Source organism: Ochotona curzoniae, unplaced genomic scaffold, assembly GCF_017591425.1.
Source record: "Ochotona curzoniae isolate NIBS_2020 unplaced genomic scaffold, NIBS_Ocur_1.0 contig_4558, whole genome shotgun sequence".
Lineage (NCBI taxonomy): Eukaryota > Metazoa > Chordata > Mammalia > Lagomorpha > Ochotonidae > Ochotona > Ochotona curzoniae.
In genome coordinates, this window is record NW_024466327.1 from 613,101 (window position 1) to 625,854 (window position 12,754).

Below are 12,754 nucleotides of genomic sequence, written 5' to 3' on the forward strand. Positions count from 1 at the left end.
AAGGGATTCAAGGAATATGTCACACTGGAAATGAATCAAATGAAAGCTGATCTATCAGAAATGCAGAATACAGTGGAGCAAATGAAAAGTACAATGGAGAGTCTCCAACACAGAATGAAGGAGGCAGAAGAAAGAATCTCAGAATTGGAAGATATTTGCTGTCACCAGGGGGAAAGAAAGAAAAACCTGGAAGCAGAGCTGGGTCAAGCTAAAAAAGAAGTATTCAAGAATTGAAAGACACTATGAAAAGGCCTAAATTAAGGGTTATGGGAGTCCCAGAAGGCATAGAGAGAGAAACTGGGTTAATGAAAGTATTTAATGAGATAACCAGGGAAAATTTCCTTAATCTAGAGAAAGAATTGGGAAATAACATCTAGGAGGGACACAGAACTCCCAACAGGTTTGACCCAAAAAGCTATCTTCACCACAACAAATGATAATCAAACTCTCTTCAATCGAACATAAGGAAAAGATTCTTAAATGTGGACATGAAAAAAAAATCAACTGACACATAAAGGAATGCTAATGAAACTCACAGGAGATCTCTCACAGGAAACTCTACAGGCAAGAAGAGAGTGGAGCGATATGTTCCAGATTCTAAAAGCAGAATATTGTCAGCTCAGAATAACGTACCCAGCAAAGCTTTCCTCTGTCTTTGAAATGAAATAAAATTCTTTCACAGTAAAGAAAAGTTAAAAGAAAATGTCTTCCAAACCTGCCCTACAAAGGATACTTACAAATGGTCTCTTGACAGAGAAGTAGAATAGCACCCACCAAAACCAAAGGCAAATGTGAAGAACAATCCAGTAAAATGACAACAGAAGACTAAATCAATGAACAACCTATTGCTAAAATCACAGAATCAAATTACCACCCATTCGTATTAATCCTGAATATAAATGGCTTAAACTCATTAATCAAACCTCATAAATTTGTAGACTGGATTAAAAAATAAAACCTGTTTATTTGTTGCCTATATGAGACATATATCACCAATAAAGATCTGCGGAAACTATATCTCATGGATTTTGATTTTTTGTTAGTTTCATCTCTTCAAGACACTTTCTTCTGATTATTCACTAACTCATACATCATACAGTAGCCTCATTTTCTGAAAGAAGGTTCTTGATTTTCTTTTTTCATTTCTTCAGCTACACATTAGTCTTTCAGTAGCATGTTATTTAACTTCATAGTGTTAATTTTGTTTTTCTTCTTTTTGATTTTGTTTTGTGGCTTTTCATTTAAGGGGATGTATAGTTACTTTTGTAATGGAGAATATCTTATCTAGCAGCATGTTTTTTAACTTCATGGCATTGTAAATTTCTATTTTACTTCCTATTGTTGATTTTGTACTGTGGCTTTTCATTTAAGGGAATGTATAGTAACTGTGTAATGGAGATTATTATATCCAGATGTGAGGATACAATGTAGCATGCATCTCTACTTCCAGACAAAGATGGACTCCCAATGAAACTGTTTACATATATCTTAACAACAGGATGCTGGACTCTGCCATTGTCCATGCCTGCAATGATGGACATATGATTGTGTATGAAGAATTATACTATATTACTGATACAGGGGAACTCAGTGATGGGGGAGGGATTTGAGGAGGGGATAAGGGAAATCCCAGGAGCCTATGGAACTGTATCATAAAATGACAATAATAAAAGTAAAATTTAAATAACAAAAAAAGAAATATTTGGATACAATTATTTCTTGGTTAAAATGGCTAGTTTCTGTGGCATAGACATCAAAGTCTTAGAAGAAGTAGTAGGGGTGCAAATATCAGAGAATTTTTTTTCTATTCAGCTTCTGGGAAACCACTTTTTAGATATAAAAGATTGCTCATGAAACCATTCCAGTACAGTAATTTAGATATTATTCATCTCAGTCAACCCAACCATTATTTCCTAGCATTCTATAAGCTACTTAGCATCATTTAGGAAATTATTTTTATAAGTGAATTTAATAGAGCGGATTCTAATGTTTGTATCATGGACCTCAGTAATTTCTTATATTTTATTAAATCTAACACATTTTTGTATATATTTAGTTGTAAATCACAATGAAGACTTCCCATTATTTAGTTGTTTTTACATTTATACTTTAATTTTATTTTTTCATGATACAGGTCCATGGGCTCAGGGATCTCCTCTTCCACCCTCCCCACTGTTCCTCCCCCTCGCCCCAGTATTCAGTTTAGACTAGGTTTTTATTATTATTATTATTATTATTATTATTGGAAGGGCAGATTTACAGAGAAGAGACAGACAGAAAGATCTGCTTTTAGTATATAATCTCTTTCCAAAAATGGTTTATTATCAAAGGCAATGGAAAATATGCAGAATTTGCCAGAAAATTTTTTAGTATATAATCTCTTTCCAAAAATGGTTTATTATCAAAGGCAATGGAAAATATGCAGAATTTGCCAGAAAATTTCTTTGATTATGCTTATAATCCACATATATAATCTTCATAATGCACCCTGTGACTACTAAGAATATCGTTCTAAAAACCACCTGCAGTATTCTGGGCTACCACCCTCAGTCTCTCACAATGAAATCTTCAGGAAACAGGAAGTGTATTGAGGATGGGCGTGAATGTTACTTTGCCTAAAACAGGAGAACGAAATAGAAAAGTCTTAGATGTCAGTCACACCACTAATTATTCCATTTTATGAGAGTCTCACTTCATACCTATATCTTGATCGATGTGAAATTTCCCTTTTTCCCACAGAGAATACCTCCGTGCCAGCAAACCATGCTTTCCTCTTGATCCCACATCATGATTCCACTACAAACCTTGTACAGCCAGGATACAGTTACTCAGATTGTTCTTGTCTGAAACCTTAAATCTACTTATTTTAGTCAGTCAGTCAGTAGTAACCCTTCCCAGGTGGCTAACTCGTAATGAATGTACTCCTTGTCTAGAAAGCATATGGATTTTCAAACAATAACATTATTTTCATTGAATTCTAGCTGAATAAGGCTACTGACTACATCCTTAAGAACTAAGAATGAAATTCCTCTCCAAAATGTAAATGTATAAAGTTCTGAAGGCAAAGATGATGCAGCAGCTTTTCTTGCAACGATAAAAATATCTTCACATTTTCACATTCTCAAAATGTACCAAAGTCAAGCAGCCATCACAAGCAGAAATCAAAGAAAGAAAGTACGAGGGAACCTAAAAAAGGCTTGAATAGATGTTAAGAACATATAGAATGCATTTGTGGATATGTGTGTGATATGTGCACTGTCAAGTTTTAACACAGTATTATAACTTCGTCTCCTTCTAACCCTCCACGGATGACAAATTAGGACATCTCCATTATATGTTAGGCACATCCTTTTTGGAGGCGGATGCAGACAGGAGTTTCTCTACTAGAATACTGTTTTAACAGCATACTAGGACTCCTAGTTTGGTGCAGATGGCTGTCTTATGCAGTGTAGGATTGCTAGCAAAACCTGCCCTCAGACACTGGCTGCCAATAGCACCAGTGTAGCTATGTTGATCACAATGTTTCAGGCACTGCCAAACATTCCCACCAGGAAAAAACCACTCCCCGTTGAGAATCAACATTGTGTATTTGAAATATGGTGTATTCCAATGTGCTAAACTGAATTACACGTAATCTTAACAGGTTGAACATTTTTAGTATTAGAAAAACACAGACTATTCTTTCTAATTAATTCCTAAATTAAAAAAAAAACATGAAGAAAAGGGAGTTGAGGGAGAATACTAAGTATTCTCAGATTTTCTCGACTTCTACAAAGTATGGAATAAAGGCCAGATCATCCCTCGTGCCAGAGCAAGCTGAGATCAGTTTCCAAGGGCTTCCTGAAAGTACTTCCATAACAGGAAGGAAGATGTGTCAGATCCTGGAGAGATAAGACTTGTGAAGTAATATTACTAATATTTTTCAGAAGATTTGGTTTTCAGGGGATGAATTCAAGGTCTTTATACAACTGGGGATTTCTCAAAAATCACCACATACTGCAAATTCAGGTAAGAAAGGCATATGAAAATCCCAAATTAAGTGAAAAAGTTTCACAGGAATGTACGTTTTTACACTTGATCTTAGCCAAAAGGCCGAGAAGCGATTGAATGTACGTTTTTAAATTGATTTAACAAAAGTTAATATATTTTCTCCAATATAAATGCATATGTTAGCATAAACAGAACTCAGAATTGATTTCACAAGTTAATATGTGTGCTACTTTAAGCATTTACTAAATGTCAGAAATCAGACTAGTATTTTTCAGGATGTCACAATGCTTACAAAATTTTGTTTTCTATGAATTAAATATCATTCATATTTATAATTTAATATCATTTAATCCAAATAGTTAACTTTTAATGATAAAATCTCTCTACTAAGATGAACTACATCGAAAGCAATGCCATAATGACTTATCTTTACGTAGAGTAAGATAATATCAGATTTATACAAAATTTGTTTAAGGTAACTATAGACTTACATTTTTTGGCATTCTTTTCGTTCTCCCAACATAGGATCCCCCATTTCTCCAAGAATAGTAGCTTCCACTTCATACTGGACAATGAGTGCCTTTTCGGATGGATGTACATCAATATTTCCTCCTTTAACTTTCCTGTAATACAAAACAAAAATAAGCATAAGGAGATTAAAGACTCACAAATGTCCATAGCTTTAAAATAGTTTTTATCTAGTTTCTAGTCCCAGAACCTTTGGGTTCAACTAGCAAATACAATTGAATTCAACTTATTCCTTTAAAAAATGTTTACTCATTTTTTTGAAAGGCAGAGCTAGAAAGAGAGAGAAGGAAGGTGGGAGACCCAGAGGGAGAAAAGTTGAAAGAGGGAGAGAGGCAGGAAGGAGAGGGAGAGAGAGAGAGGTAAAGAGAGAGCGAGGGATGAAGGGAAGGAGAGAGAGAGAGAGAGAGGGAGAGAGGGAGGGAAAGGGAGAGAGAGAGAGAGAGCATTAGCTTCCATCTCTGCAGGTTTATTCCCCCAAATCACTGCAGTGGCCTGGGCTGGGCCAAAACACATCAGGGAGCCAAGAGGCAGGAGCTGGTTTCCCATGAGTGAGGGTGGAGCTCAAGCAAGCGGACCACCTTGTGTTGTTTCCCAGGCACACTGGCAGGCAGCTGGATCTACAGTGGAGCATCCAGGTCTCACAGCAACACCTATATGGGAGGCCAGCACTGCCACTGGGCAGCTTAAACTAGCTATACCACAGGGCTGCCTCCCAGATGTAGTCATGGTTTGGGATAGTCACCCTTTTTGACTACGCTGTTCAGTACAAATACTTATTGGTTCTGTGGGGGGCAAAAAAAAAATCATAGATTAAAAAAACCCCTAATTTAACAAAAAACCTCATGATAAGAAAATAAAAGAAACAAAAATAGTTAAGAATGACATAATTTGGGACCGGCACAATGGCACAGTAGCCTGAGTCTCTAGTAGCCTGTAGTGCTGGTCTCCCACAACAGAGTGGCCCTGAAGTCCAGCTCTTCAGTTGCAGTTTCTTGCTAGTGTCCACCCCAGGAAGCAGCAGGGGACAGCCCAGGTGCTCATTCCTGGGGATGGCATGGAGTGAGTTCTTGGCACCTGGCCTTGTACCCTAGCTGCAGCCACTGTGAGCATTTAGGGACTGGGTCAGCAAATGAGAGTGCTCCCTTCCTCACGCACACAAATTAATTAGCTAATGAATTTAAAAAGTGCTTTTCCATATCCATAGAATTACCATTTATTGTTCTTCATTCCATTAATATATTAGAACTAATGTATTAATTGCACTACAGTCAAATTATTTGTTATAACTGTTATATGTGATACATTTACATCCCTTATACATCGATATAAAATTCTTAAATCTATTTTAAAGGAATATGTATACATTTTTTAAAGTTTTATTAATTTCAGAGACAAATTGGAGAAAAGAACTTTTTTCTACTGGCTCACTGCTCAAATGCTCACAGCAGCGAAGGCAGTGCCAGGCCAAAGCCTGGCACCGAAACCTACACCTGGGACTCCACTGTGAGTGGCAGGGACCCCTCCACTCAGTCACCCCTGCTCCTCTAGGCTCAGTCTCAGGAAGGTCGATAGAGATGGAGACAAAACTCATGACACGGTGTGTAGGGGTCTGTGCTACAGAGCATACCTGCCAGGCTGTATACTTTAGCCAGGGAAAATAACCTTTTATATTTATTCAATACTTACAATTCCTGATACATCTCATGAGTTATGCCAAAAATAAAGTTCATATTTCACTTACTAAAACAAACCTTAGTAATGGAGAGTCAGAGGATAGTTCAAACCAAAATTCCTATTATAATCTAAAAAGATGGGGGCAGTAAGGTGCATGCATGTATCCATTGAAATAGGAATAGGAAGTAAGCACGGAAGATCAGGAAAATGAACACAGGGCAAGGTGTGAATTTGGGGCTGCTTTCCCTAGGAGTGTTGTCATCTGAGGAGCTGGCTGAGAATCATTCAACAGCTCCATATTGATAGAGGCACAAAATCTGGAGTTCTGGATGCACTATAAAGCACAGGCTCTGGTGAAACTCCAACTTGTTAGCTGAAAACTCAAGGACTATATCCTAGGAGTAATTTCAAACTGATGCAGGCCTGGTCCCCTGTTTAATGTATCTAATTGCCTGCAAATTAATTAAGATGACCCTAAATTTCCGGTACCTCCTAATCTCTGCTAGAAACAAATAAATGTTCTCTGGATAAAGAAGACATCATCCTAGAATTCATATAACTATATGTTCACAATTGACACAAAGTAAGTCATTATGGTTAATTTTAAATAAGAATTAGATGCCACACTTTTTAAATTTAATGGCTAAAAATAACGAAAATTATGAAGCCAATGACGGGCTTAATAGGTTGGATACAGTTCAAGAGACAATCTGAAATAAGAAATACAACTCAGAATAAAACAGACAAAAGGCTGGTTAAATCTAAAAGGGGTTAGATTCCAGAAGAACGCATGGAGTTACTTTAACTCTCAAAACCCTAGCAGAGGAATTGAGTAAGGATGGAGACAGAAGCAGTGTATCCAGGAACAACAGCTAAGCGACTTCAGTCAGAGCGGGAGAGCAGGAACCTCTAGAGGTTGGCACTCATCAGAAACACTGGAAAACGAGGTCCTGACTCTTTACCCAACCTTAATGCAATTCTGAAAGTGAGGCAAAGGTTCGTAGCAACCACCTGAATGTTTTGGCAGGAGAAATGCTAGCGAAACAGGACGGGAGACCATGGTGGTGTTTTCAGTTCTCTAAACACCACTACATTCTCCATTGCAGTGACCATCTGTAGGATAGCCCAGATTCCCACTGTAACTGCCTAAATGAAATAGAACTGAGCTCATAAGAATAAATCCCTACATCTATTGCCAATTAAGTTCCAACCAGGGATGCCTAAGCTGTTTCTGAGGGAAGATCAATCTCTTTAGCAAATGGTGCTACTGGCTAGTCTATGTCCATATGGAAAAGAAGAAATCTGGACCCTTACCGCATAAATTAACACACAATGGATCAAAGACAGAGTTTAAACCATAAACTCCTCAGAAGGAAACAATAAGGGACAATCTTAGTGGCCTTGAACTTCTCAGCAGTTTCTTAAATAATGAGGCCAAAAGCAAGGACAATAATAATCAGACCATATCAAATTAGAAATTTCTCCTATGAAAAGAAACTGTCAACAAAATGAAGAAACAGCTGAAAAAAGTGGAACAAAGTATCTTCAAATCAATTTCTGATAAGGGTTTAGTATCCAAAGTATATAAAGAACTCCTTTCCCTAAAGATGAAAGTAGCCAAAAAACATGTACAAGAAAGTTCAAGGTCACTGTCAACTAGAGGAATGGAAATAAAAATCAAATAAGGTATAATTCTGTACTCTTCATCGTGATCATAATCATACTATAGACAGAATCAAGCAATCACAGTTTGGTGCGGATGTGAAAGAACCAGAACGCTTATGCAGTGACGGTGGGAACGTAAAATGGTGCAGTCATTTTATGGTTGCTATGCGGAAACTATTCTCATGGTTCATCAATGAGTTAAACATAGAATTACAATTGGACTCAGTAATTCCATGTCAAGGTATATCAATAGATTGGAAGGCAAACACTTACATGTCTCGCACTTTATCCCCAACAGCTAACAGGTGGAAAAAAGCCAATATACACCAAAGCTGAATTATGGACAAATACAATAGGGTACACCCTTACAATGGGCTATTCAGCTATAAAAAAGAATGAAGTAATGATACTTGTCACCAGAGAAACCACTAATTATATTTCAAAAAAAAATCTTCATTCAAAAGCTATATACTTCACACAGCAGTTATATACAGAATAAGAGTTTATTAATTTTGATAATTTTTTAGTCTTTATTAGTTACAGTATAAATGTGAAAAGGGCAGTAAGATTTTACTCCTTCACCAAATATGTTTACCATTTGTCTGAATGACTTCTACCTGGTGGAACAACAAATAACTACAGGATAAATGAATGTTATTCACTCTAAAAACTTGTTCAGGGGCTGGCACTGTGGCATAGCCTGCATGCATCACCATCCCATATGGGTGCCAGCTTTAGTCCTATCTGCTCCACTTCTGATCCAGCTCCTTACTACTGTGCTCTAGAAAATATCCTTGGTTGGCCCAAATGCTAAGGTCTCTGTACCCACGTGGAAGACCAGGAAAAAGCTCTTGGCTTTGAACTGGCCCAGCTCTGGCTATTGTGGCCATGTGGGGAGTGAACCCACAAATGTAAGATTTCTTTCTTTTTCTCTGTCTTTTCTTCTTGCTCTCTGTAACTATGCTTTGCAAATGAATAAATAAATAAATACATGCATATTTAAAAAAATCCTCCAGTATATTCCCAGTGATCTCATAATGAAACACTCACAATTCTTGACAAGAACTCCTAAGTCCAATATAAAACATACTTCTTTCCTGCCTCATGCTTGCTTCACTTAGTAACCTATGTTCCAGGCCCTGCTGGGAACACAATGGGAAGCAACTTGCATGGTGCCTTACCCATATGGTGTCTATAGATCTGAAGGAAATACAAACAATAAAATTGTTAGACTGAGGAGAAACTTTTAGGTATCATTAGAACCTAAAGCTGTATCAGCTGTTCATCACTATAACAAATAGCTAAGATACATTATTCAGGAAAGAAGGAACCCCAGTTGACACTTTCGGAGATTTACGTTTCAAGGTGAGGTGAGCCCCATTTGTTGGGTCCTCCAGCAAGTCCGGAGGTTGGGTAGGAGGAGTGTGTGCAGAGGAAAGACCACAGGGCGAAACCGGAGGCAAAGACAGGAAGTATGCTTGTCTTCTATGTGACTTGCCCTGGTAGAGCCACCATGATTTGCTCATGTAGGTTCACCTCCATCCCCTTCCTCTACCTTTCCCGAAACCAAATCCAATCTAGACACCATGATTGGATTAGGATTCTACTCTTAATATATTAACAACAAACTATGATGATGAGCTCTGAATATATGGGCTTCTGGGAGACATCACAAAGTAATGTTCACTACACCCTATTTGACATAGATTGTTGAGTGGAAAAGGGAAGTTCAGGAAAGTTTTCTGGAGCGAGTGGCATTCAAGCTAAAACAGAAAAGACAGTAAGTTAGCAGGCTAATGAGCAGGGCAACTGCTAGGCAAAGAGAAGGACATACAGGAAGCAAATACTACTGTACAGAGATCCCAAAGACATTATTTTTATAAGATTGAAAAATCAAATTACTCGGGGAAGGGATGAGAGAGATAAAACTTAAATGTTGATGCTCTTACTGTAATTTTACTGGAAAGCGACTGCAGTTTAAGAAGTTGCTAAGAAACACTCCCCCCAAAATTTCTATGAAACTGCATACTTGCTTGTTTAGGCATCTTAATGAGGATAGAAATTGCTTATTTAGCCATACCTCAGTGACCAGAACAACACTATGCATACATTAGGCATAGAGTACATATTTAATCAGTGCTGTCAAATCAAAACACTAACTAGTGTCAAAACAATAAACCCGAGATTTCTCATAAGTAAAAAATAATACTTGTCGGCTGTTACGACGGTTCAACTGGCTAATCGTCCCCCTTCAAGCTCCTGCAGCTCATGTCAGCACCAGGTTCTGCTGCAACCTCTCCACTTGCCAACCAGCTCCCTGCTTGAGGCTGGCCTGGGAAAGCAGGGGAGAATGACTCCAATGCCTTGGGACCCTGCACTGATGTGGGAGACTCAGAAGAAGCTCCCGGCTTCCTGGCTTCAGATTAGCTCAGCTCCAGCAATTGTGGTCATTTGGGGAGAGCGAGCCAGTGAGTGGAAGATTTTTGTCTTGCCTCTCTGTAAATCTGCCTTTCCAACAAAAATAAATAAATCTTTAAAATATCATAGTAATAACACAAATATATGAAGATTCTTACTGATAGCAACTTTGACTAATAACACTGAAGTGAATCAATTAAAACCATATTGCTGACATTTTAAAAATAAAATACACAGCAAAAATATTGGTAAAGGTACGTAATTATTGTCAAAGAATGAATGTTACAATGATAATTCCTTTTTGACATCACCAACTCTTTCTATCAGACTTTGAGTGTATATCCGCTGTATATATCTAGTCTGAAAGCAGGACAATACAAAATTTTTTTAACTTAATCAAGATTAGATGAAACTGATAAATGTATTTTGCAAATTCCGCTTTTATTTTATCTCAACTACTAAAGTGCTAGGTTCAATTTTATTTTTAACTCTATATAACATTGTTTTTAAAATGAATAGGTGGAGAATTACAAGCCATAATACACCTATGTGTCATTATTAACACACAATCCTAAGAAAGAATATTTCTGACATAATTGTATCACATAAAATAACTTGGAAGAGCAGCTCCTTGCTTGAATTTAAAAACAAAAGGCAATGCATTTTCCTTCACCCCCCAAATGCCGAGCATATATTTGTATATTATATACTCATTTAAAATTATTACTGATAAAAATTATACATTGATTTAAAAATTTTCACTGGCTAGCTATGTGCCAGTTTCATATACATTTCTACGACACGACAAACAGGCAACAGAATCCCCATGTTGCACAGAGCAGTATAATTCTCTGAATCCCTTCAAAGAATGCGGTGATGTCTATATTATCTTCTGTAATGAGCAGAGTCCTGCAAATATTGTCTTCACCTTGCCTCTTCATAATACCACTAACTTGCTATACATATTTTATGCTTAAAGATATTCTGATATTTTTGATGCCACACATGATTTTTTTCAGGATATTTACTGAGTCAGGAACAAGGGTATCACTAAATGGAAGTCCAAATTAAGATTTCACCTATTGAATTCTTGCTAATTCTTAGTCCAGCAAGTCTCTTTTTTTTTTTTTTTTTAATCTTTGGCAGGAGTCAAATAATCCCAACAGACCATTTATTTTTTAGAGCAGCTTATACTTATTAAATAAATTGTTGCCTGCTCCACACCAAGTTACTTAACAAAATCTCTCAAAATTATGAACCTCCTATACAGGACGTATTGCATAAATGCTAGTCAATGATAAAATGGACCAGCAAAGCAGCAGCAGACTGGAAAGCAACAGCTACTGGAGTCCTCCATGGAGGAAAAGCCACCATTGCTTTTCCCTTCATTACTTTAAACCCTCACAGCAGTGACTGGGAGCCGAGGTGCTGGGGTGTCTTCCTGCCCCAGCTCCCAGGGGATCCTGCTATCAGGGGAAACAGGGCGCAGGGGGGCAGAAGGATGCACTTCACCTGGCCGACCTTTCCAGTCCTCATTCCCACCCACCCCCTAGGAAGGTAATGCAGCAAGCCGGCCGTCACTGCAGGTGTCAGGGCCCAGCCATGGCATGGAAGAGGTTCGAGGCCCCAGCACCCCGGAAAGGCCTCCACCCCCATGCACCTCGCCCTCCCTTTCCCGGCCTCCCAAGTCCCTCTTCTCATCTCCTGTGCCCAGTGACATCTCACAGCCAAACCAACATTTACAATCATTCTCAGGGACCTGGCAAGAAAGAGAGGACAGAGCCTCGGGGAGTCGTCACCTTTTGAGGTATCTGGCGTCCTCCCCTTGCATGGCGGCGGCGACGGCGGCGTGGGGATTAGGGGAATCTGAGAGGCCGAAGGGGCTATTTCCGGGGACGGGGGCCAAAGCAGCCTCACACCCCCAAAAGCCGTGACAGTCCTGAGGCCTGCAAGGCGGGGCAGCAGCGGCGCTGTGGTTACCACGGTGAGGCCACCGACTCCTCCCCCAGCTCCGAGCTTCCCAAAACACTGGCGCTGCCCCAGACCCGCCCAGGGCCGCCTCGGCCCCGTCCTCCTAGGGCGCATGCGCCCGCTCCGCAGCACACGCCCGCGCAGACTCAGTCTGAGGGACAGGCCGCCGCGACTCTTCTGACGCGCTCGGGAACACCGGGCAGGCTTTGGTGCTGACGGAGCATCTTTGATTAAGGAGTGGCTCGTCTGATCACTGCCCCCTTGAGGATACGAATGGAAAGGGCCTTTCCAATCTGCAGAATTGGAATTTCAGGTCCTTCAAAGGAAAAGGAGGGAGAGGCAGTTAACCTTCTAATTAACCAGCGCTAGCTCTGGCTCATATCTGCGCAGTGAGAGTTCTAGTTCAGGACGTTATAACAGAGATACTGCACTGATTTGGCGGAGAAGCTCTAAGATATGGAGGTAATCTGACCTTGCTACAAAATAGATTATTATCAATTTGCAAAGT

At 39.1% G+C, this 12,754-nt stretch overlaps 1 protein-coding gene and 1 pseudogene across 2 annotated transcripts in view; both read right to left on the reverse strand.

The window, feature by feature from the left end:
• Window positions 1–12,336, reverse strand: part of KIFAP3 (kinesin associated protein 3) — a 136,961-nt gene extending 124,625 nt beyond the window's left edge. For both annotated transcript variants that reach the window (XM_040986822.1, XM_040986823.1), the window contains exons 1-2: window positions 12,075–12,336; window positions 4,482–4,613 (exon numbers count right to left, since the gene is read on the reverse strand). In XM_040986822.1, the coding sequence (XP_040842756.1) occupies window positions 4,482–4,613; window positions 12,075–12,106 (164 nt within the window). In that variant the 5' untranslated portion in view covers window positions 12,107–12,336. The remainder of the gene's footprint in view (window positions 1–4,481; window positions 4,614–12,074) is intronic.
• LOC121160765 lies at window positions 3,971–4,104 on the reverse strand (annotated as a pseudogene).
• Window positions 12,337–12,754: the final 418 nt, after the last annotated feature.